This window comes from Dioscorea cayenensis, chromosome 9, assembly GCF_009730915.1.
Source record: "Dioscorea cayenensis subsp. rotundata cultivar TDr96_F1 chromosome 9, TDr96_F1_v2_PseudoChromosome.rev07_lg8_w22 25.fasta, whole genome shotgun sequence".
Lineage (NCBI taxonomy): Eukaryota > Viridiplantae > Streptophyta > Magnoliopsida > Dioscoreales > Dioscoreaceae > Dioscorea > Dioscorea cayenensis.
The window spans coordinates 1,000,438-1,025,073 of record NC_052479.1 but is presented as its reverse complement, the minus strand read 5'-3'; the positions used below and the strand labels follow the sequence as shown (position 1 = coordinate 1,025,073).

Sequence of the window (24,636 nt, the reverse complement as noted above, 5' to 3'; positions counted from 1 at the left end):
ACTTTTTGTATGGTGTGTTGCATTCACTTGATTTGTCTCATTGTTATCTTATTTCTATGTGTGAGATTTGATGAAGATTTTGGGGTTGAATTTATGTGGCTAATGCACTTTAGTGTTTTTTTTTTAATAATTTATTTTAAAAATAAAAGGGTTGTGAAAAAAAAAAATTGGAAATGATATAATGCGAGTAACAACTCCCTAAGTTACTCATTTTTAATTGAGGAAAACTCAAACTCGACTCCATCATGATCGAGGTCGAGTTGAACTCTAGCTCGAGTAGTTAAGGAAGCTGAGTTCAAGTATAATGCTTTACTCAAGTACTCACGAACCTAACTGAGTAGTTGTATTTATATGTATATATGTGTATATATGTATATATATATGTGTACATTAGTTTGTTTTAAAATTACTTTACGTATACATAATTGAGTTCAAGAATAAAAATATCCATGATTAAATAAAATTTATTAGTCTTTTATTGAATTTAATTAATCGAGGTCGAGCAACTCACTTTATGTATTGAGTCAAAGCTCGAATTAAGAAAGCAAAACTCAATCGAGTTCGAGTTGAATATCAAGTAGTGAGTTTTCAATCGAGCTCAAACTCGAATACCTTACTATTTGGCTCGAACTCGATAAATTACGCAAAATATATTAGTGAAAATAAATACAAATACACAGTGATGATGGCCAATATATAATCACATGAAAAATAAATGCATGTCAACAACAAAAGATGATTAACAACACAAGGTTCTTGGTCTAGGAGTTAAAGTTTTTTTTTAAAAAAAATAAAGAGAATGAAAATGGGGCCTAAATAGAGATTCTAGAGACTAGAGAGACAGAGCTTGTAGTTAACTGTTGTAATAGTTATGTACTGTGACAGCTATATTTTAATATCACAAGGTACTTGGTCTAGGAGTTAAAGTTTTTTTCTTCTTTAATTTAATTTATTTTATTTTATTCATTTATTTATATTTTATCCACATGGTTTCATTTTGTGAGAGTGATTGATATAGATGTCATAATATAACAATTTGAAAGGACCAATTGAATCTAACTAGAATTTACTGATTTTAACTTTTAATATAGTTTGAAATGTTGTCATATATTTATCATGTGACACTCACGTGTGGTTTTTGTGCTTCAAATTCAGTGATTGTTGATTAGTTTATTATCATATGATAGTACTATTTTATCCCAAGAGGAACATTTTTATTTATTTTTAAACAATATATAATCATATTTATTGATTAATTAATCAAATCACAAATATTGCCCATATTCAGGGTTTGCTCAATATGTATATATATAATAAGAGTATATTTTATTCCTATATGTTATCACAACAAATCTAAAAAAATTACATAAGTCACATTTTCAGTTTAAATAAACAAAATTAGAGTGATAAATTTTTAAAAAATACACAATAATTTTTTTCCCATCTATTAGTATAAGTGCCTATTTATAGAAGTTTTTTATGTTTAACATTATCCATTCACATGTCTAATTCAAAAGGTAATTTTCAAATTTAACTTTTACAATATTTCTAAATAGATAAAAAAAAACTAAATATACATAAAATTTTAAATTGTGGCTATTTTTTATTTTTAGTGAAATGATTAAGATATACACTTATAATCAAACTCCCTGAAAGAGTATATCAATGGTTATTATTTATTTAAAATTTTAAAACTCTAACTTTTATTAATAACATTGGTATTCTTTAATAAGGTTGTCACTAACCAAAACTAAGCATAAGGGTAAAGATAAAAAGATAATAATTATTTGAAAAAAAATATTACAAACATTGTTAAATTTGATAATAATAATCCATGTGGTAATAGATATTATATAACCGGGACCACGAAATTATTATCGGCAGAATAAAAATAAAAATATAGATGCATATTAACTCCATATTATTTTTTAATGTTGCAGTAAAAAAAATAAAAATAAAATAAAAATAAAGAAAAATCTTGAACCCTTGATAAGTGTGCCGTTATAACTTACTTTTTAAAGGCGTTTTCAAGCTTATGGGAAAGCGAGTTCACAATGAATACCATCTCATGATGGATCTTGGTCAATGGTTTTTATTAGAGGTTAAAAAGTTTCATGCCATGTGAAAAAAGTAATCTTCCCAAGAGAATTGTTTTTTTTTTTTTACTTTTTAAGTTCATTATTTGTATGTTTAAAGAACTATTAAATTTTTATTTATCAAAATATATATATTAATTTATATTTTTTAACAAAGATTAAGGTGTTCACCAAAGTATAAAAAGGAGGTCATGGGTTTAAATCCCTCTCATGACAGTACTGTTTATATATTGTTTATCTGGGATTTTTATATTATTCTCATACTGTATATATATGTACATTCGGATTATAATACTATTTATATTCATATAAAAATGACGTTTATCGTCTATTATTAAAAAAAAATAAAAAATTAAGATGTGGCTTGATCAGGATAAATAAGGGTTTATATAATTATATCAATGAGACAAAGCTTCATTTGATAATCTAATTAAAGACCAGCCAATGGATTGGCACTGTTGCCAATGGCAAGTGGATAATTTTACAATATATATATATTTTATATATATAAAAAATAATTTACAGTTTTCAAAAACATAGATTATTTATTTTGTCTTTTCATCAAACAGAATGAACGAGGGACGCATAATTAGTAGTTTATTTTTTTATACAAATTTTTTGGCTGATTTTTCATTTTTGATCTGATTTGTATCTAACCGAATAAAAATTATGTATATATAATTTTTTATAGGATTATAGAAATGAAAAAAAATATTTCTAACCTATTTTAATCAATTATTTAAAATATAAACTTTATAACAATATAAAAATAAATGATGACCACCAAAGAAAAGATGGAACCATAATAAGTTATGGTCATGATTTAACTTAATCTTTAAAGTAATTAAAAAAAATTTATATTTATTTTTAAAAACTAATCCACCAAACTATGATTATATTTTTATATTTTTATTCAAAAATGAAATTCCATAACCCTATATATATATATATATAGTAAATGCTAGAATGTGAATTTTAAATTATGATTTTTTTTAAAATTTTTATTTTTTATCGTAGTAAAATATAATAAAAATTTGACCCCATTATAATAAATCAACAATCAAATTAGTCTTTGAGAATTAAATTTTTTACTGTTTTTACTGTTTCGCCAGTGACACTCTGCACATAATACATATAAATAAAATATCACCCTCAATGTACCTATAAATCCTAAATAAAAAAACAATCATTTAATTATAAACATTAGCAATCAATTACATACCATCTGAGTTTGAATCACGGATGATAATATATTTATAGAAGTGTGAATAGTAATTATATGTGTATAGTCATTTCAGCACCCACATAAGTGAGTCTCATCACTAATTACTCTGCCATGACTTGTGCACTCTCCGGTCTTTCTTCACGGCTTTCTTGGCCAATATATATAATATATATATATATTATTCACCATCTCTTTGACACCTTCTCTCAATATCTTTTTCATTTCCTCTCCTTTTTTAACTAGTTCTACTACTGCTACTCATTTCTTATCATGTATCTCTAGTTCTTCACACTTCTCTTGCTCTTTTCTTTCATTCTTTCTCTCTCTCTCTCTCTCCTTTAATGCTTCACTGTCACTGTACCATTACTCCCAAACCATTCTCCAACTCCATTACCAACTTTCCCAAATGCTCTCCACCTCCAAAGCCTTCTTCTTCTTCTTCTTCTTCTTCTTCCTTTCCATCCATCTTGTCACCATTACTGCTTTTCCACCTTCTCACAACCTCTTCATCAGCTGTGGAGCCATTAATGCTTCTTTGAAGCTACCTGATGGGCGTTCTTTCCTCCCTGATTCCAAACTCTTCTTCACTCCATTCTCCAACAATGCACTAAGCTCCAACTCTTCTCAACTCTGTGCTAGTGCTCGTGTCTTCACTCAGCTCACTGAGTACAAGCTTAAAGTTGGCAACAATGGCAAGCATTTTCTCAGGCTTCACTTCTGTCCATTTTCTAACTCTTTGTTCAACCTCAAGTTGGCTGCTTTTTCAGTCATGGTTGATGGCATCACACTCCTCAGCAACTTCTCCTGCTCAAGTTCTGTTCTTGTGAAGGAGTTTGTGGTTGAAGTTGGTTTGGGTTCACTGACAATGGTGCTTTCTTTTTCTCCTTCTAATGGCTCCATTGCTTTCATTAATGCTTTGGAGGTTATTGCTCTCCCAGACCTCTTGTTTCCTCAAGGTTCTCCCATTGATGTTTCCAATAGTGTAGCACTAGAGACTTTTTACAGGATCAATGCTGGTGGCCCTGTGCTGGATTCACTGAATGACAGTTTATGGAGAGTTTGGTTCAATGATCAAGTGTTTTTAGTGAATCCTTTCTCAGCTAACAATGTCTCCACTGATCCTAACTCCATTGTTTACCCTTCTGGAGTTCCCTTTGACACTGCTCCTGCTTTGGTTTATGCCACTGCACAGGAGATGGCTGATGCTAATGTTGGCAACCAGAATTTCAATATTTCATGGTTGTTTGATGTGGATTCTGGCTTTGATCATCTTGTGAGACTCCACTTCTGTGATTTTGTGAGCACTTCTTTGCACAATCTTATCTTTAACGTCTACATTAACAATCAATCTGCTCTGAATTCATTTGATTTGTCTAGCAAAACAATGGGGCTATCAACTGTCTACTTTGCTGATTTCTTAGTCAATGCTGAGATTGGGAAGGTTCTTGTTCAGGTTGGACCTCCAGACTTGTTAACCATACCACCAAATGCTATCCTTAATGGTCTTGAAATTTTCAAGATCATTGATTCTAATGCAAGCTCTTTGAATGTGATGGTGGAGAAGAAGAGCAAGAGCAAAGTGATGGTCATTGTGGCTTGTTTGGGAGGATTAGTAGTATTAGTGTTCTTAGTGGCAGCATTCATGTCTTTACTTTAGAACGAGGAGAAGAAGGAAGGCAATTCAGAGCAATGAAACATTGTTAACTTCGACAATTCCACTTTCAATGTATGTCGGTAACTCCGAAACAAAGGTATCTCATGGTAGTTATGCTTCATCAGTGCCTACTCATGTTCTAGGACAAGTACTAGCATTCTCAGATATCCGAGAAGCAACAAAGAATTTCGATGAGAGTTTAGTTCTTGGTGTTGGTGGATTCGGGAAGGTGTACAAAGGAGTGCTAGATAACGGTGTTGTCGTGGCTGTGAAACGGGGAAATCCCCGATCACAGCAAGGATTAGTAGAGTTCAGGACGGAGATCGAAATGCTATCCAAGCTTCGGCATCGGCATTTAGTGTCTTTGATAGGATATTGCCAAGAGCCTAATGAGATGGTGCTTGTGTATGAATTCATGGCAGGAGGACCTTTAAGGAAACACTTATATGGGTCAGAACTCCCAGCTCTTTCTTGGAAACAAAGGCTTGAAATATGCATTGGAGCTGCAAAAGGCTTGCATTATCTTCATACTGGTGCTGCTGAAATGATAATTCATAGAGATGTTAAGACGACAAACATTCTACTCGATGAGAATTTAACTGCAAAGGTTGCAGATTTTGGCTTGTCTAAGTTAGGTCCTTCTCTTGATCAAACACATGTAAGCACTGCTGTGAAGGGAAGCTTTGGCTACCTTGATCCCGAATACTTCAGAAGGCAACAACTGACACAGAAATCCGATGTTTATTCGTTCGGTGTTGTTCTCATGGAGGTTTTATGTGCAAGGCCGGCAATCAATCCCACATTGCCTAGAGAACAGGTTAACATCGTCGAATGGGCAATGCATTGGCAAAAAAGAGGTCAATTAGAACGAATAATCGATCATCATCTTGCCGGAAGTGTAAGTCTTGGTTCATTGAGCAAATTTGGTGAAACTGCAGAGAAGTGTTTAGCAGAGCACGGAATCGAGAGACCGACAATGGGAGATGTTTTGTGGAATTTAGAGTATGCTCTTCAGTTGCAAGAGTCTTTTACAAGAGAAGTTGGAAATGAGAGCAGTATAGATTGTATTGCCGAATTACCGGAATGGATTTCACCTGTAAATCATGTAGAACATGACAGTTTCAGTAATGTCAGTGCCGATGGATCCGATGCAGCTACCACAAGTAGATTGTTTTCTCAATTGATTGATCCAAAAGGAAGATAAGGGTTGATTGTTTTAATACCAAATCACAAACCTTATAGACAAACATGAATAGATCAATGCCTTTTTCAGTTTTTGGTTTTTCGTATTTTTTGTTTGTGTTATGAGTGATCTGTATCAATCTTTGATGCTGCATGTATTGGATTTCAATGTGCCACTCTTTTTGTATCCGTACTCCTTTTCTGCAAGTATTGTTAAGGATCTTTTGTGCAAATTATTCTATAAACAAGCTAAGTAAACAGTGCATTATTTTGAGAAATTGCAAACAAGATCAAAATCATGCATATTGTTTATGGATGTTTTGTGGTTTAATTGATTAGTTGACTTTTGTTGTCTTTTGGTGTATTTCGTCTTCTCAGTTTAAGGCCGGGGTTTTTTTCGTCCGTGCTTGTTGCTTGTAGTTTGTGGTTTGTTTGTTGTGGACTGTCACACCGCTGGTGTAACGTTCTTTTTGTCCCTATTTGCGTTTTGTTGTTTTGTCTGTTTGTTGTTTGTTTGTTCGTCGTTCGTTGTTCTGGTTTTTCTAATAAATTTATGGTTTAGTCATTTTATTTTAAAAAAGAAAAACAAAAGAAAAAAATTATTTATTTTACACTGACATCAATATATAAGTCTATTTTTGTTTGGGAAGAAGACATAAATTATTGTCTTTAAACTTGATTTAATTGTCATATATAACTTGGAATTTATTGGTTGGTGGAAAAGCTTAAAAATTGACAAAAAAGTGAATACTTTCAATTTTTCTCTCTTTAGGTATGTATTTGAATTTATTTAACTTTTACAATGAAAACAGCAAATGGCCTATTAGCTCAGTTGGTTAGAGCGTCGTGCTAATAACGCGAAGGTCGCAGGTTCGAGACCTGCATGGGCCAATGCTAATTATTTTCAAGGTATTTTCTTAAATTGAAGATTACATTTATAACCTTATTAAAAGTTATATTTGTGCTTTTAATGAATAGCACTTTTACCTCTCTATATCTTTTTTTTGTTAATCAATTAAACACAAAAATGACATTTTTATACAGAAAATTAGTGAATAATAAATAAATAATACTGCTACATTATTTATATTAAAATCTTTCACCATGCAACTCTGAAGAGATAAAAAATAACATTTTTGTACAGAAAATCAATGAATAATGAATAAATAATACTGTTAAATTATTTATATATATATATATTCAATCTTAAGTTTTCTTATTCATTATTCAAATAACACTCTGCACATATACCGTCTCATTGGTAAAAAGAATTGCGGACACGGGGATCAGTAATCAAAATTAAACTAAATATATGTTTGTAAAAATTCAAAAGGTCCGCAAACAAAATACTATTATACGAGGGTTCTAGATGCAAAAATGCATAGATAGAAAAATAGAAAATGCGCGAACAAACAAGCAAGTCTTCCCACTGCCCTGAACCACCTTCGAAGCTCTCGTCCGCCGTCGTCAATGTCCATGGCCGGATCCTCGATCTCCATCGTTCTCTCAACCCCTCATCGCCGCCCTCTCTCCTTCTCTCTCTCTCCTCTCCGCTTTCTCCTCCGATCTCCACTCCTCTCGATCACTGCGGTTTCTCGGCAAACCTAGCTCCCGGTTATCTTCTTTCAGGATGAGCGTTGAAGCCCCGGAGAAGTCCCGGAAAATTTCCTTTTTGGATCGCAAGGAGTCTGGTGTCCTCCATTTCGTCAAGTACCATGGCCTCGGCAACGATTTCATCTTGGTATTCGAACTTCTTCTTTGATTTGTGCTGTTTTTTGGGGTTGTTTATGGAGATTTGTTGGGTTTTAGGTCGATAATAGGAATTCTTTGGAGCCGAGTGTTACGCCTGAGCAGGCAGTGAAGCTTTGCGATCGTAATTTCGGCATTGGCGCTGATGGTGTGATCTTTGCAATGCCGGGTGTCAATGGCACTGATTACTCGATGAGGATTTTCAATTCGGATGGCAGCGAGCCAGAGGTGATATGTGTTTTGTTTTCCTGATTAAGATTGAATTTTTTAGATATTATGAATGATATTGAATGCATTTCTTATGCTATCAATTTGTTATTGTGCATTCAGATGTGTGGCAATGGAGTCCGGTGTTTTGCTCGTTATGTTGCTGACCTTGAAAACCTTACTGGTACACGAAGGTGCTATTACTAGTTATTTTCTCATTGTTGTTGTTCTTGTTTACATATTTTTAGTGGCATACTTGGTGGCATTTCTTCCTCTTTCTTGAATTGCCTTGGCATCTAATTTCTTTTGTAGTCTGTCTCCTGAGGATGCAATTCCAGAACATAGTTTCAGTCACCAATTGTCAAGTAATAAAATACTTGTTAAATCTAATTCACTGGTTGTAAAGGATTCAGACTTGGTAGCTTTCTTGAGATAAGGGCAAATGATATTGCATAAGATTGTCTTGGACAAAGTTCTTGTTTAAAACTTTCATGATAAAATGTTTTTGAACTGTCAATTTGTAAAGGATGGGTATTCATTCATTACCATTAATTATGTCATTAAAATGAAAAGAGCAATATCTTTGATATAATTTTAAGCTGTTGTTTGCGGACTTATGTTTGCTTATCTGGCAGTTTTACTATTCACACTGGTGCTGGTCTTATTGTTCCTGAAATACAAGAAGATGGGAAGGTATTGCTCAATTGTTATGTCATTTGTCCCTCAATACAAAATAGTGACTTTTAATTCACTAACTTGATAGTTTGAAGTTTGAACATTTTTTGGCATATTATGTTCTTTGCTATTATGTGAGGTGGAACTTTTGGTATAACAAAATGAAATATTTTTTTATCAAAAAAATAGTGCAACAAATGTGGGTTCTATGGCTCTTCTTATGAATTATAAGTTATATCTTCTTAAAAAAAATGACTTTGATGTTCGGTATCTTAGTGGGCGGATGATTATTTCTTAGCATATGTATACGCAGCATTATTTAATCTATTTTTACATTTGAGATGAAATTTATACACTATTTGTCTTTTACAGGTAAAAGTCAATATGGGTAGGCCTGTGCTCACTGCAGCAGATATTCCTACTAAACTTCCAGAAACTAAAAATGGTGCTGTTGTTCAAGCAAATTTGGCAGTTGATGGAATCTCATGGAAAGTGACATGTGTTAGCATGGGAAATCCTCACTGTGTTACTTTTGGAAACGAACGTTCTGAGGTAATGTCCAAATTAAACCTTGATAATCTCACTCTTATAACTTCGCCCAAATAGTTATTGCCTGTGAGTTTTTGCTTATTCTTGGTTGCACTACGTTGTTTCATTTTTGCTTTTGAAGTTTCTAGTCTAATTCTGTTGTATAGAGTTTCCACTCTGAAATTCATTAACATGACAAAGTTTCATTGGTTAACATCTATTAGAATCAACTATGGTAACTTTGTTTGATTTACAATGTTAGGTGCATCTAGTGGCCATCTAATTATAATTTTTTGGCATCAACTTGGACAGGGCCTGCAGGTGGATGACTTAAAGCTGGCAGAAATTGGCCCAAAATTTGAGCACCACCAAATGTTCCCTTCTCGGACCAATACAGGTTACTTTTTTGCCTTCTTGTTGTACATGTTATTACTTATCATGTATATCATGCATCTTGTAAATACATATCAAGTGAATGTATATCTGTGGATGGTGACACTGCTCCTGTTCTTTCTTTGTTGGGAAAATTAGAATAAAAAATTCTTGTTATTAAATGCAATCCATCAGCCGGCATTCTGGTTTTACTTGCTAACAATTCTTCGATTTTCCTAAGCTGGGTTCTTGTATCTGTTCAGAATTTGTGGAAGTCATCTCAAGAACTCACCTAAAAATGCGTGTGTGGGAGCGTGGTGCAGGTATTATTCTGCAATATACTTTATGATATTTCTTTTAGTTTCTACATTTCCTACGCAATCACTATCTACCTATTTTTTGCATAACTCATCAGAGTGATCTGTAAGCTATAACTATTCCTTTATTCTGTGGGCCTATGTGGATATTGGCTGAAATAGAGTTACTTTACTACGTCACATTGCAATTGCAGGTGCAACTCTAGCATGTGGGACAGGAGCTTGTGCATTAGTAGTTGCTGCCGTGCTTGAAGGTCGCATAGAGAGGGTAAGTCGTTGGCAAATGTTTTTATTCATATTTTTCTTGTTTAATCTCTGTCGATCTACTTTTCTTTCTCGTTGTCTAATTACAATCCCACACAACCTTGTAACTTCAGTCATGCACTGTTGATTTGCCCGGGGGTCCATTAGAAATCGAATGGAGAGAAGATGACAATCTTGTCTACATGACAGGTCCAGCTGAGGTAGTGTTCTATGGATCCATCCCTATTTAGTTCCTCGATTAGAGTTTGCAATCTTGCTTTTCAATTTAGTTCCAGTGGGTTTGGAATTTTCAGAAGTTTCTGCTTGTTGTACACTTGTACTTGTATTTTATTGATCATATCTGTTAGGTAATTTTATGCATGATTTGAGTTTTAAGTTTTAACTCTTATATAATTAAAATTATCTACTCCTTTTCAGCATGCTTTATTATAAATAGTTTATATATTTATACTGTCTAGTGTCTTCCACCAATAATAGATGGACGCAAGTAGGTGAAATATCTTTTATACCCTTTATATATAGTGTTTCATACATGGTTAAAATTTCTCATGCAAACACTTGACTAGATAAGCTAGAAATATATAGGCACATCAACTAAGGAAAGATCCTTTATTAGCTCTTATTCCTCTAACTTCCAGAGTGAATCCAAGTAGCACTCCTCCGCTAGGGAAGTCATTTGATTGCAAGATACATCCCAAACCTTCATCACTGCCATCCTCAAAACTCAGTTCAATGTCCTTCCATTTTTTTGATCCATAGGGTCACCGTCAATAGTTTCCTCCTTCTTCTTCTTCTTCCCTTTCAGTCCTTGATTGAGGTTCATTGAAATAAAAATTAGTATCATTATATGATGACAGAGCCGGAGATGAGTTCATTTTCCTCTCTTGTGCTATTTTTCTCATTCGAGTTCTCCAATAATTCTTGATCTCATTATCAGTTCGACCCGGTAGTTTCCGAGCTATTTGAGACCACCTTGTAAACATTAAGAATACTATAAATGTCACACATGTTTAGATTAGATTCAATACATAAAAGTAAAAACAAAACTAGTGTTAACCTGTTTCCCCAATAAGAGTGGAGTTGTAGGACAAGTTGTTCCTCTTGTGGGCTCATGCGGCCATGCTTGAGTCCTGGGTGAAGATAGTTAACCCATCTTAGCCTGCAACTCTTCCCACTTCTTTTGAGACCTATACACACACACACACACACACAAAAACAGTAAAACTAAAGTGCACTTTCAGGTTCATTACCCTGTTCATCTTCAACCTCTAAAAGTCTCTGAACAAATAAAAAATTTAATAAAAAAAGAATAATCGGTAGAAGTGCTTCTAGAAAAATATAATTTTAGTATTTATGAACAAACCCATTGAATTATATTTGAAAGATCAGAAATGTACTTTCACATATATGATATGACATAGATTAGATATAAAATTAGATGACTTCATTGGAAATATGGAATTAATTAAATTTTCAAACCTGATACTTGTGCTAAGAAATCCCATCTCCTTTCACCAAACAAGCTCACATACCATTCTAATTGCTTGTCTTCTTCCTCTGTCCATGCCCCTTTCCTTTTCTCTTCTTTCATTTTTATCATCTTCTTTCCTTCTCTTTCTCATTTTAAGGTTTCGCCTCTCTCTTTCTTTTATAGCCATGGAGGATGAATGAACTTCATTGCCCCCCATACTTAGTTTCTGTAAGACATATTAGAGTAATTAATAGTCTTACATTGGTTAATTTGAAAAACATAGTTTTGAATATATAAACCCGGATTTCTCATCTGCCAGTTTAAGTTTTTTTTAATGTTGAATCTGACTCGGACTATATATTTAGTTTATATCTAAGAAGATATTTTTATGTACAATACAGTTTCATGAAATTTATCAAATTAAAAATAACACATAATTAAATATAAATATATTAGATTAATTCATTAATATTCATATTATTAACCAATATAAAATAGAAGTGTACAAATTACTTGTGTTTGACAAGGCTCAATACTTTTTTTTCTAGAATTACATGCATTGTTGTCATTGTCTGTCAATCAATCAATCAATCAAAAGAGTAAACTTGAACATTATGCTTAAAGCTTCTTTTAATCCTCATCCAAACACATCCAAAAAATTACCTATTTATTTAATGGATGATTATATGACATTAGTGAACAACCAAATGTTATATATATATATATATATACAAATTTAAGAAATAAAAGATGAAATAAATAGTGAGGTGGAGTGCACCAATTTGTGGCCAACCCACCAATTGGGCCTTTTTATCTTCTTGGTCCTCACTTAAATTGTATCCCATTTGCCCCCTTTTTTTCTTCTTCTATTTGTTTGGACCTTAAAACCTTTTTAATATCTATTATTTTATATTTATTATTATGTCCATGGATATAAGGATATCAAAGTTGGCCGGCCCCTCTTTCTTTGTGGGACGGCAATCAAGTGTTTTTGGAATCCATTTCAACCCCATTCAAAGTTATAAGTTAATTTAGGTTTATCATCATTTAAATTTAAATTTGATATTACTTGGAGTTTCCTACAAAGTTATTCACTTCCATGCAAAATTATTTTTTTTTTTTTTTACTTTTTTTCTTTTAATATATCGATATTTTGGGTCAAGGTTAAGCGAATTAAGCTTTTACCACTAGAACCATCCTCGTGAGTTAATTTTCTACTACTGGTTTAATTATTTCATTTTATTTATATAGTTTAAGGTTTAAATTGAATATTTAATATTTTCATCTAATTTTAGTGGAATTCCATAGAGATTTTTATTTTTATTTATTTTAATTCCATTTTCTTGATTTATTTTAAATAAGTTGAGGTAAGGTCTTTCACAAACATACAAAAATTATGCACATATATTTATTTGTTATTACTGTTCATTAGCATTGTTGAAGTTGCGGTCTTTTATAAACTTTAAAAAAAATGTTGTTTGTTGATAATTCACTAATCTCGAAACAATCCCGCGCGTTAAATCTCAAACCTTTGAGCCCAATCGAACGGCTATGATTGCTTGGCGTTGACTGACCATAGTCGCATTGACCATAGTCGCATCACTAGCTGACACAACGATGCGATGGAACCCCGAGGAAAGTTATCTGCAAATCTCACCGTCCGTTCTCTGGCGTCACATCATCGTAACCGTTAATCAGACCCATTTACGAATAGAGCCCTTTCTATTTCTGGTAAAAAACCGTATAGCGTAATTCGGTGTTGACCTTCCGTGGGGGTCTTCGATATGACTTTTGAAACCTTATCCTATTAAACGTCCTTTTTTTAAAAATTTAAAAATAAAAAAGAAAAAAACAAATTACCAAAATTCATTTACACCCTCAAAAGTAACTCTTAAACCAGACTCATCCATTTTTTAATTTATTTTTTTTAAAAAATATATCTAATGCAGGTTTTATAGTTTAAAGATTAATTGTGAATTTTGATCATTAATTTTATTGAGATGTATTACTATACTGTATTGAAATGTATATATATATATATATATATATATATATAATTATAGGACCAGTTTTTTTTGAGAATATTTATAAATATATTATTTACGAACGTCCGTTCTCAACTGTTGGATTTGAATCCAATATTTTTATTTAAATAAAACAGTGTTATAAACAATAAAAATGAGATGAACAATACTCTTATGATCGATTGTACAGTAAAACAATAGGATAAACTATATTTTCACCATTCAATCCAAATCGCAATATAATATAATCGATCTCACATGTTAAACTTTTTTATTATCTGTGGACGACGTCTGCACATGAATCATCATCATCATCATATGTGTATATATATTATTTATACTTTTAGTTATTTTTTTAATGTAATTATTTATTGGATTTCCATGGATTAGGGTGCAAGTAAGGGTGCCTTTAGCTTTAAACACTACTAACAAAAATAAAGCTCTGGCAGAAGTCACGTGCGGCGTGAAACACTGGGACAGCTGGCTTCATTTTTTTTATTTTTTTTATAATACTTCTTTTATATATTTTTTTAATTTTTTAATTTTTAAAGTAAATTTACCTTTTTACCCATCCCGCCGGGAATTCAACTCCTCGTTTCTCAGACACACACACACACACTCTCTCTCTCTCGCTGATGGGATCGGGGTTCTGGGTGCTTGGAGCCGTGAGGGGGGATCCGGCGGCGCCGGCGGGGTGATCTGCTCACCGGAGGAGGGTATCCGGCGATAGGACTTTCACCGAGGAGTGTTCGAGGCGGTAGATCCGAGGACGGCTGGTAGTTTGTTGGTGGTTGTGAGAACTACTGGTTTCTTGGAGAGTGTTCGAGTTGTGGGAGTTGGGATTGAGGTCTGGAAGTGTTCTTTGAAGTTTGGGTTTTAGATCTGGGTTATTGGGTGGATAATGGGAGGGGTCGGTTCTTGATGGTAGATCGGGTGTTGTCTCGTCCGCTCTGGAGATTTCTCAGAGGATCTGGATTGATGGGAGGGTGATGTGTGGATTTCAAGTCTAGCTTTTCCGTGATTGGATCCTTGATGCGAGTTGCTGAGAATTTCTCTGCAGATGCTCTTCTGAGGTGAAATAATTCACAAAAAGTGGTTTTGTTTTTCCTGTTATATTTTTTCGCTAATTTCTGGTTTTATTGCAGCTTTTTGTTTTGTTATTAGAGTTATACTGAAATTGCAGAGCTCTTTTCATCGTTTCTAAGTAGAATATACATCCAAAATTCGAACTTTTGTTACTTTGGTGTTGAATTTTGTGATTTTTGTTCCATAGAATAATTTCTATCCTGTAAAGGTGGTCAATGTGGAATCTTTTGTTATGCTATATGTTTATATTAGTTAATCACTGACTTATAGAAACCATTCCTCCTTAACACTTCTGTCTATGTAGGCCAGATTGGCCTTGAATAATAAGATTTTTAATTTGCTGTAAGTACATTTTGTAATTTTTTTTTTTTAGTTAAAATATGCTGAAGTATGGTTTGTAGTATCATTTATGTGAGTCTAATTTTGATGTTTGGATTACATGGTGTTGTGAGTCCTGCACAATGTATTGTCTGCATTGGTGGTTGATGCCCTTCATGTTTTTCTTTCTCTTTGTTGCCCAATTACATGGAGCTTGGTGTCTGGATTGCTAGGTACATTGATTATTTTGATTGTTTTTATTATCAGTCTGAGATGCCAGTTCTTAAACCTTCTCATTTATTGTTGTTGAGCAGCAGATATTATGTGCTTCAGCACCTTCTGTCACTACAACATTGCGAGTGCTTGTGCATCTCTTGTAGAATGAGCTGATGGTCAATATATTCTAGTTACTTTTTGAATCCAGTGTACTCTTTGAACTCTGTTTAGTTTTAGCTAACATGTGACCTGTTCCTGATTTGTTCCTTATGCAGCAGCTCTTTTGATGTTACTTTGAGAAGACAAGACAAAGAACAATGCGCTAGATAGCAAGTCAGAAACCATGGTTGATGCTCAAGCATGTTTATTTTCACAACTTTTTAGATCCTTTGATCAGGACTCCGGTTCTTTTCAGAAGTATATATTAGCCTACATCCTATTAGCTAGAAACGGAGAAATATTGAAGAAAGTAAGAGAAAGCATGTGCAGAGAGCTTTATAGATCTGGTTTAGATTTGATCGGACAGAAGAAAAGATGTCCTGCAGTTAAGAAGCAACCAGGAAGTGATTATAATGGACAAAGATCAGAGGATTCTCTTCTTCCAGGCCTTCATGATGATATTGCACTAGATTGTCTAGCTTGGGCACGTAGATCGGATTATCCTTCATTGGCTTGTCTGAGTAAAAGATTCAACTTGTTGATTGGCAGTGGATATCTATACAGATTAAGGAGACAACTTGGTATCATTGAGCACTGGGTTTACTTAGCTTGTAGCTTGATGCCATGGGAAGCATTTGACCCTAACAGGCAGAGATGGATGAGGCTACCACGAATGCCATGTGATGAGTGTTTTTCTTATGCTGACAAGGAGTCCCTTGCAGTAGGAACTCAACTTCTTGTCTTTGGTCGGGAGTTGACTGGTTTTGCTATTTGGATGTATTGTTTAGTAAGGCGCAATTGGTCGAGATGCCCATCAATGAACTTATCCCGCTGTTTGTTTGGATCAGGAAGCTCTGGAGAAATTGCTATTGTTGCTGGGGGAAGCAATAAGAATGGCCATGTTCTAAAATGTGCTGAATTGTACAATTCTGAATTAGGCACATGGGAAACTCTACCTGACATGAACTTACCGCGGAAAATGTGTTCTGGGTTTTTTATGGATGGGAAGTTTTATGTTATAGGTGGTATGTCGAGCCATACAGATTCCTTAACTTGCGGCGAGGAGTATAATCTTGAAACTAGGATGTGGAAGAGAATTCGAAATATGTATCCAGGGGGCAACAGAGCCACTCAGTCTCCACCATTGGTTGCTGTTGTAAATAATCAACTCTATGCTGCTGATCAGGCCATAAATGTAGTTAAGAAGTATGATAAAGTAAATAATACTTGGAATGTAGTAAAGCCACTGCCTGTTAGAGCTGATTCGTATAATGGCTGGGGTCTGGCATTCAAGGCTTGTGGTGACAAGTTGCTGGTGATCGGTGGCCATCGAGGGCCTCAAGGCGAAGTCATTGTGCTGCACTCGTGGTGCCCCGAGGAAGGAAACACTGGACCAGAATGGGATGTGCTTGCTGTCAGGGAAAGAGCTGGGGCTTTTGTTTACAATTGTGCAGTAATGGGTTGCTAATTATCGGAAAGGTAATAGTCTTATTTAATTGATGCAATGGCTTACACATCTTAAGGTATGTACTTACATTGGTAATCTGTATCTTCTTGATGGTGTTATCTTTACCCTCATTTGTTCTTTAATACCTTGGAGGACAACATCTTCATGTTTCTTGGATTTTCCATTTCCGGTATAAAATTCTATTCATGAATTTGAATTCTTGTATGTTCTATATCCATCTATCATTCATTTGTGTGTTTATTGTTGAAGATACAATACTGTAACATTTGAACATAGATCAACTTTGCCCATTGCTGAATTTAATTGCTTTGGTTCATGAATTAATATCTATATCTCTGAGTTCTGTTTCTAGATAGACTTGTATAGAGCCGGCAATATGTGACACTATTTGTTTGACACGATACGAACACTACACTGGTCAAGCTGATTTGGGGTTAGTGTAATAACATGACAATACCGTGTCTTAATTAGGTTCTACCACCTAACTTTCTTATGACTTGTTTAAGATTCATGTTTGGCCGATTTATAGTTAAATGCATTATCTAGTAATATCATCTTAAATCAGAGAAGTGTCAACCATTTCTTTTCATAAAGTAGCGTCGATAGCACGTTGGAGGACAACATCGTCAATGTTTTGCTAGCATTTTCATTTAAGGTATAAAATTCTATGCATGGATTGATTTTGTGTATGTTTCTTTATTCGTCTCTCATTCGTTTATATGTTTATTGTCAATTGATGATAATGTAATGTTCATGAATTAACGACATCCTAAGCTTTTCTTAGATATGAAATAAGTTTGTTGGAAGTTTGAACTATGAGTTTTGCTAGAAGCTTTGAGTTTTCTATTGAATTTGGTGCTTCTGGAATAACAAAAGTAAGCAAAGATGATTAGGATGATAGAAAATAATGGTTAAACTAATCCAATATTTTAATGTTTTACTACTTTGAACTGTGATCACTTTCATTTATTTGGATTTTATGACTGAATTAACTCATCAACAAATTAGACTATATTTTTACGTTTTGCAAGATCTGGAACATTGTCTTAATTATTCAGTTACATCATCAGTGAGGTTGTATGATATTGATGCCTTTTGCATAAACATTTAATGTAAGTTTGACCTTAGAAACTAATGAAGTAAGTTCATGCTATTTCATGTCTAGATGCGGACATTATATTTTGTTTTTGCATATAAACCCCTGCAAGTTCTAGTATTTAACACTGACTAATTCTTCAGAATAAGATAAGTATATAAGTTTACTTGGATTCTAAGTTAATTTATTTTTTTTCTTATGTTCCCATGCAGGAACCCAAATCCAACTTAGTTTATAGTTTGAGTTGAATTCCAACTTAAATTCAATTCAAGTTAAGAATCAAATTAAATAATCTTGAAATAATATCATTTTTACTAGAAGTTTGTCATGGTTTCCTCATTTGACTTTTAAGTTTGTCTTGTAACTCCAACAACCAATGAAACCTCACCTCATATGACATTTTGCTGCTTTCTTAGCAATTTCCAATTAATTATTAAATAACATTTAATGCTTGCAAATACAAAGTCCAACTTTATGCAAAAATGATAATAAAAATTTTATTTATTAGAGATTAAGGCAAATATAATTATAGTCAAACTGATGTTTATATATTAGTCTTTTTTTAAACTTATTTTTAGGGTTTTTTTTCAAGAAATTTTTATTTTTAAGACCGAGGTGTACCTCTACATTTTATTTAACAAAATTGTATAAAAATACACAATAACTAATAGAATGAATTGTTCGAAGATAAATAAATATTCTCGAAAACATAGTTTTAAAAGTAAGTAGGAAGGTCAGACAAAATTTATCGATTTTTCTCGAGTGCTTCTCAATAATTAATCTTACATACAATATATATATATATATATATTAAAAATAGAGGTTTAGATGCAAGTATAGTTTCTATGTAGAAAAAGCAAAAAAACATTTATTAGGGTTTATAACATGTGATTAAGAATTGACAAGTCTAATGATACTTGCTTACCAAGTAGTAGAGTAAATAAAATAGAATAAAAAAAGTAAGCATTTAAAAGCACAAGAGCGGCGCTTTATGTGTGTGAACTGTATGAAAGCTTATTAGCTTAAGAAGTTGTTATTTATGAATTCAATTCAAAATATTTACACATTTTGAGTGACGTTTCTTTGTTTGACTTTCAATTGTGAAACATTTTGTACTTTTTAAAAACATCAATGCACACACTACTTGTTCAACTATTAATTAGTTAATTAAATTCACACACTACTTGTTCAACTATTAATTAGTATTAATTAGTATTAATTAATTAATTAATTAATTAATTATTAAATGAAAAAGAATGATTTCATGGTGGATACCGACCAAAAAAAGAAAGAAAAAAAAAACTGTTTTTGAATTTTTGACTGTTGTAAGAGTTTGACATTTGAATCTTGAAAACACATTAGTCGAAAGTAGCTATTTACCAAATAAACTTACATGGTAAAAAAGTAAACTCTTATTTCCATATCATAAGCATAAGACCTTTTTTTTTTTCTTATTTTTCTAATGTTTTATTGCTTTATGTCTTATATATATATGTAATATTTTGACATTATTTGGTTAATAATATGAAGAGTTACATCGGTTTAAGACCATAGTTAATAAAACTTAATGTTTTCTAACGAGTGGTTGGAGGACAATTACCATGGTGGCGGCAAGGACCACATGTTAGTTCAACACTTGACTTGCTTTCTTAATTCCTAGTTGTGTTTAGATGTATTTTTCTTTAACATTTATAAACTCTATTGAGTTATGATCTTTAGTTTTTATAATTATTATTATTTTTAATTTATTTTAATGAATGCAGTTTATTCACTATAATTAAAATATATAAAACTAAGCGGAAAAAAAACCAAACACAAACTATCATTTTTAAAAATCAATCAGGTACTAGAATAAACACTAATTGATCCATAAATTTTTTTTTTAAAAAAAAACATAATTAAGAAAATCTAGAAGCACTATGATGTGTGAGTGTGTAGATACATATTAAGACAAAAATTACGGAAGAGATGATGAAATATTATGGAAAATCAAGTCACTGCTTTTGACTTGGAAGCATCCAACTTAGTTTACCTACTTGTTTGACTTATGGTCCATTAATGTTAACTATCTAGTCTAATTAATGCTAACCATCTTAAATGACTCTTTCCTAAATTTCAAAAAAACAGTCCTCTTTGAAACCACACAAAATGCTAATTCAATTCAACTCACCAAAATCTTTTTAATTGAACCAATTAATTAAAATTAGTTGGAAACTAGAATCAAATGTTTTCCTTTGTTGAATTTATCTAGATGCCACGTGGATCCTTGCTTGTTTACCCACATATTCAATATCTATATATTATTTATTATTATATTTATTATTTATATATGTTAGAAATTAACAAGAAATTTCCTATATGAAAATGTTGATCATTGTTTTGTTCTTATGTTTTAAGTAAGTAAGAAAGAAAGAATAATTCATTCTCTTGAAGCTTTGAGAAGGTGTAAGTTTTAATTACACATTTGACCATTTTAATTATAAATAGAAATTTTTGTTATTAATGTTATCTACCTTATAATTTATGTATGTTTCAATCATTGAAAACTCTTAGTTGCACAAGATGAATGGTGAATTATTTATTTATTTTTTTAAATACAATTTATATTATAAGTACTAACTAAAAATAGCAATTTTAGGTCAAAACTTGGAATTATACTTTGACCATTTGATGGTTTTAACAATAAATTAAATTAAAAATTTTAGACATAATTCAAATTTATATAATTATTTTCAAGTACAATAATATACACATATACATATTCCATAAAGTCAATTTATATATAATTTTTTTTATATTCTAATTTCTTTTCAAAAATTTTGGTTTAAACTAATCAATCAGTTTGTCAATGTAAAAGCAAAAGATGATTTAATTGAGATATATTATTAAATAAAACACAACGTGAAGAGTAGTGGTTTGAAGAGATTAGTTACTTGCGTGGATAAGATGAAATGCATAATATTATTGAATTCATGGTTTTCATGGAATTGGATGCATGTTTATGATTAAAAGATTTATATATGAATGTGATTGCATAAGCATCTTTAATTTATATATTAATTAATTATATACATACATGCATGATGATAAGATTGAATAGAACTTCAAATACACTCAACAAAGTGTTCATGTATTACTATGATACGTCTACTCTTTTCATCCTTTCTTTGGTTCCAAAAAAATACATTTCTAGAAAAAAATAAAAAAAAGTTTGAATCTTTTGAGTCCTTTCCTTCTTTTGACTTTGGATAAGTATTAAATCACATTGGTATTGTTTAATAGTAATTTATATTGGTATATATATATGTATAGTTTTTAATGTTTAAAATTAAGGGTGCATGTTCTTTCAATTAATAAATAAAAATATATAATATTTAAAAATATTTTATGGTATTAAAATTCATATTATTTATTTCTTTTATTCATTTAGATTTTTTTTTGTAGATATATAATACAGTAACCATCGAATAGCATATATACACACACATTAAGATAATTAAAATTATAAAACTAATTTGTGATGTTGGTAGGAGTTATTAAAATATGGAATCCCCTTTTAATTGATTTTATGAAAAAAAATATATCTTTTAAGTTTTTTGTAATTTTTTTTACATAAATGTTTTTCCATTCTAAGTGATTTTTTACTTAAACTTATTATAAAACATTTTATATAATACAAACCGAGTAAGGTATTTTCATCCAAAAAAATAACTCAATTATTTATTTTAAACATCTAAAAATACTTATGATTGGAAACATAAATTAAAATTAAATAAATAAAATAAGAACATTTATAATATATACTTGGTATTCTAGTTTATATATGTATATACACACAGTCACAATCTCTTTAGTTGTTTTTTCACATTCATATTTGTTTCACAACTTGTGATTATCATGTTATATATGTTTCTCTTCTATATATATATTATAAAAAACAAGATAATAATTTTTTTTTTTAATAAAGATAATCAAAAGGTTAGGTTGGTGATTTAGAAACAAACAAATAAAAGTCTACATCAAACTAAGTGGGATAACAAATTAAACATGAAATAAGTGTGTGAATTCACAACCAAAGCATAAAGTGTGGATAGAAAAGAGTATAAAGAACAAACACACGAGGATAAGATTGACTAAACCGTGTTACATGCTTTCTTTTTCTAGATTCATTGTTTCTTCTTTCTCATTGTTATTGTTTTTACCTAATTAAAGCCATTTTCATGGTATATATATATATATATATTTATCTTTATAAGATTAGTAGTACTAGTGGTTTAAGAAACAACAACTTAAGATTGGGAGGGAGAGAGAGAGAGAGATCTTTTGTTGACTAGCTTTTCCCCCAAACCTAATTGACAAAGCCTTTTCAACAAAAAGATAAATTAGTTAATTAATTAATTAATTAATTGATAAAAGAAATTTCAAGTTCTAGAACTCCAATCTGTATGACTTCGTCACCACATACTTAAGCCTCTACGTCAACATGTTTTAATGGAAAAAAAATTTATAAAATATTATATCATGAATTTTCTTTTTTTGAGATTAATAAAATGGTTAAAAAAAATATATAAATAAAAAACATACTGATAGTTATGTTAATGATATATATATATATATATATGCATGTTTGTATATAAGGCTTTTTCCCATACAAAAATACAGAATAATAATAATTATGGTAATATACTAAAATGTTAGATTTTGCAAGAGAGATATTTACTTAAATGTATGTAGTAACAATACCACTTATATAAAAAAACAATCATAAAATATAGAAATATATATAAAGTAACAACAACTTAATTTGGTAATTAATTAGGTGACAAGGCACAAGTCCTAATTTGACTCCCTCCATTACTTTGAAAACTCTCTTTATAAATTGCACTCCAAATGCACCACTCCTTTCATTCCTCATTCATTCACAAGCTTTGAAAAAAACAAACAACACAAACAACCAAAGATGACCAAAAGATTCAGAGTTGGAGGAGAAGAAGTTGAGATGGAGAGCATTAACATGGCTAACATGTTAATGTTCTTATCTCATAGTGCTCATCATCAACAACACCACCATCAACAACAACAACAACAACAAAAAAGTAATTACAAGAGCATGAGTACTAGTAGTACAACCGGTAAACTATTTGAGTGCAAGACATGCAATCGCCGGTTCACATCATTCCAAGCACTGGGAGGTCACCGGGCAAGTCATAAAAAGCCGAAGGCGGTGGCCGATGGGGGCAGCGGTAACGGTGGTGAGATGGCGGTGAAGCCGAAGGTGCATGAGTGCTCAGTATGTGGGCTTGAGTTTGCAATTGGACAAGCTTTGGGAGGACATATGAGAAGACATAGAGGGTTAAGTACTGAAGGAGTGAATGGTCATGATGATGAGCATGATGTTCATAAGTTGGTGATGGAGAAGAAGAGTCATGGTGGGAGGAGAGTTATGTGCATGGATTTTGACTTGAACTTACCACCAGTGGATGGTGGAGAACATGATCAGAAATGGTTGAAGATTGGGAGTAGTAATTTGGTTGATTGTTTACATTAATCATTCATTTTTTTTTTTTAATATATGTATTTTATTGTTATGATATATATATATATATATATATATATATATATATAGTTGTGAAGATTGTGAGGGATAATATATATATATATATATATGTAGATGTTATTTGTTATTTTGTTTTTGGTTTTGTAAAGGGATGAGGTTTTTGATGGAAATATAAGATGGGATGTTTTTTGACTTGTTATTAGTGGGAGATGGTTTGTGTTTGAATGGCAGAAAGGAGTGAGTAGTTGGTCTTGTTTCTTGCTTCTTGGTTTCTTGAAGGAGGGGATACTCAAGCTAGGTTATGCTGACTTTGATTGTTATTATTATTATTATTATTATTATTATTATTATTATTATTATTATTATTATACATGTGTGGTGTGTGTGTATATATATATTATATGATATTATGGGTGAGTTGGGTCCTAATGGGGAAAGTGGAATAAATCTTCTATACTCCATTAATAAGTCTATTATTGCATGTGCTCCGACAACAGCAACATATTAATATTTATCTGATGGGTTTTGGGATTAAAAAGCTGTTTCACAAGCTAAATATTCTACTCAATCAAATATAATATATACATACATATATACATACTATAGTATAAAGTTTATTCCTTGAAAGCTCTCCCTGAACTCATTTTGAGTGGTTTTATTGGCTTTGTTTGTTTGTTTGTTTTTTTTGCGCATTCAGTGTGGTCCATACCACTTTCCCTCTCAATACATACGAATATATGGTATAATATATATTATATTATAATTTTGTTTTTATTAACTTTTACCAATAAAATTAATACTCCTCCGTTACTTTTTATCTGTCTTAAACTCATATTTTTTTTATTTGTTATTTTCTAATATCCAAAAGCATTTATTATTTTTTTTCTAAAATTATCCTAAACACTTTATTCAATTTTTTTTTTGAAATTAAATATGAGAGAGGAATGTGAAGGTATAAATTATGAGTAATTT

At 31.6% G+C, this 24,636-nt stretch overlaps 5 protein-coding genes and 1 non-coding gene across 13 annotated transcripts; 5 read left to right on the top strand and 1 right to left on the bottom strand.

The window, feature by feature from the left end:
- The first annotated feature begins 3,605 nt into the window (after positions 1–3,605).
- LOC120268720 (receptor-like protein kinase THESEUS 1) lies at positions 3,606–6,342 on the top strand. The gene is given in 2 exon segments (XM_039276009.1): positions 3,606–4,959; positions 4,961–6,342. Coding segments are annotated over 2 exon segments (2,451 nt in total). The 5' UTR covers positions 3,606–3,727; the 3' UTR covers positions 6,180–6,342.
- A 632-nt stretch (positions 6,343–6,974) lies between these two features.
- On the top strand, positions 6,975–7,048 carry TRNAI-AAU. The gene has a single exon. It is a non-coding gene; the product is annotated as a tRNA-Ile (tRNA).
- Positions 7,049–7,565: 517 nt separating this feature from the next.
- On the top strand, positions 7,566–10,651 carry LOC120268334 (diaminopimelate epimerase, chloroplastic). The gene is made up of 9 exons (XM_039275770.1): positions 7,566–7,898; positions 7,967–8,134; positions 8,237–8,307; positions 8,749–8,806; positions 9,161–9,340; positions 9,629–9,713; positions 9,952–10,011; positions 10,200–10,273; positions 10,383–10,651. The coding sequence occupies exons 1-9, from the start codon at positions 7,788–7,790 to the stop codon at positions 10,497–10,499; spliced, it is 924 nt and encodes a 307-aa protein (XP_039131704.1). The 5' UTR covers positions 7,566–7,787; the 3' UTR covers positions 10,500–10,651.
- Positions 10,652–10,781: 130 nt separating this feature from the next.
- Positions 10,782–11,869, bottom strand: LOC120269357 (myb-related protein MYBAS2-like). Its single transcript, XM_039276694.1, has 3 exons — positions 11,749–11,869; positions 11,327–11,456; positions 10,782–11,241 (listed from the first exon to the last, which is right to left on the bottom strand). The coding sequence occupies exons 1-3, from the start codon at positions 11,867–11,869 to the stop codon at positions 11,037–11,039; spliced, it is 456 nt and encodes a 151-aa protein (XP_039132628.1). The 3' UTR covers positions 10,782–11,036.
- Positions 11,870–14,364: 2,495 nt separating this feature from the next.
- LOC120269196 (F-box/kelch-repeat protein At5g60570) lies at positions 14,365–17,215 on the top strand. Of its 8 annotated transcripts, none has more exons than XM_039276531.1 (3): positions 14,365–14,837; positions 15,486–15,560; positions 15,660–17,215. In XM_039276531.1, exon 3 carries the CDS (start codon positions 15,728–15,730, stop codon positions 17,009–17,011), a length of 1,284 nt encoding a protein of 427 aa, XP_039132465.1. In that variant the 5' UTR covers positions 14,365–14,837; positions 15,486–15,560; positions 15,660–15,727; the 3' UTR covers positions 17,012–17,215. The 8 variants fall into 8 exon arrangements, with proteins under 8 accessions (XP_039132465.1, XP_039132467.1, XP_039132463.1 ...); XM_039276533.1 differs by having other exon boundaries at positions 15,483–15,560; positions 15,663–17,215; XM_039276529.1 differs by having other exon boundaries at positions 15,483–15,560.
- Positions 17,216–23,067: 5,852 nt separating this feature from the next.
- On the top strand, positions 23,068–23,655 carry LOC120269066 (zinc finger protein ZAT12-like). The gene has a single exon (XM_039276353.1). The coding sequence runs from the start codon at positions 23,068–23,070 to the stop codon at positions 23,653–23,655; it is 588 nt and encodes a 195-aa protein (XP_039132287.1).
- The last annotated feature ends 981 nt before the right edge of the window (positions 23,656–24,636 follow it).

What these genes read in the sequence shown, in the direction of transcription:
- LOC120268334 (XM_039275770.1), top strand. Translation starts at nt 7,788, where the DNA reads ATGAGCGTTGAAGCCCCGGAGAAGTCCCGGAAAATTTCCTTTTTGGAT. An exon ending in AACCTTACTGGTACACGAAG is followed by an intron (nt 8,308 to 8,748) that starts GTGCTATTACTA and finishes CTTATCTGGCAG; the next exon opens with TTTTACTATTCACACTGGTG. An exon ending in CCCTTCTCGGACCAATACAG is followed by an intron (nt 9,714 to 9,951) that starts GTTACTTTTTTG and finishes GTATCTGTTCAG; the next exon opens with AATTTGTGGAAGTCATCTCA.
- LOC120269357 (XM_039276694.1), bottom strand. Translation starts at nt 11,869, where the DNA reads ATGATAAAAATGAAAGAAGAGAAAAGGAAAGGGGCATGGACAGAGGAA. An exon ending in TTTCTTAGCACAAGTATCAG is followed by an intron (nt 11,457 to 11,748) that starts GTTTGAAAATTT and finishes GTGTGTGTATAG; the next exon opens with GTCTCAAAAGAAGTGGGAAG. An exon ending in CACTCTTATTGGGGAAACAG is followed by an intron (nt 11,242 to 11,326) that starts GTTAACACTAGT and finishes AATGTTTACAAG; the next exon opens with GTGGTCTCAAATAGCTCGGA.
- LOC120269196 (XM_039276532.1), top strand. Translation starts at nt 15,728, where the DNA reads ATGGTTGATGCTCAAGCATGTTTATTTTCACAACTTTTTAGATCCTTT.
- LOC120269066 (XM_039276353.1), top strand. Translation starts at nt 23,068, where the DNA reads ATGACCAAAAGATTCAGAGTTGGAGGAGAAGAAGTTGAGATGGAGAGC.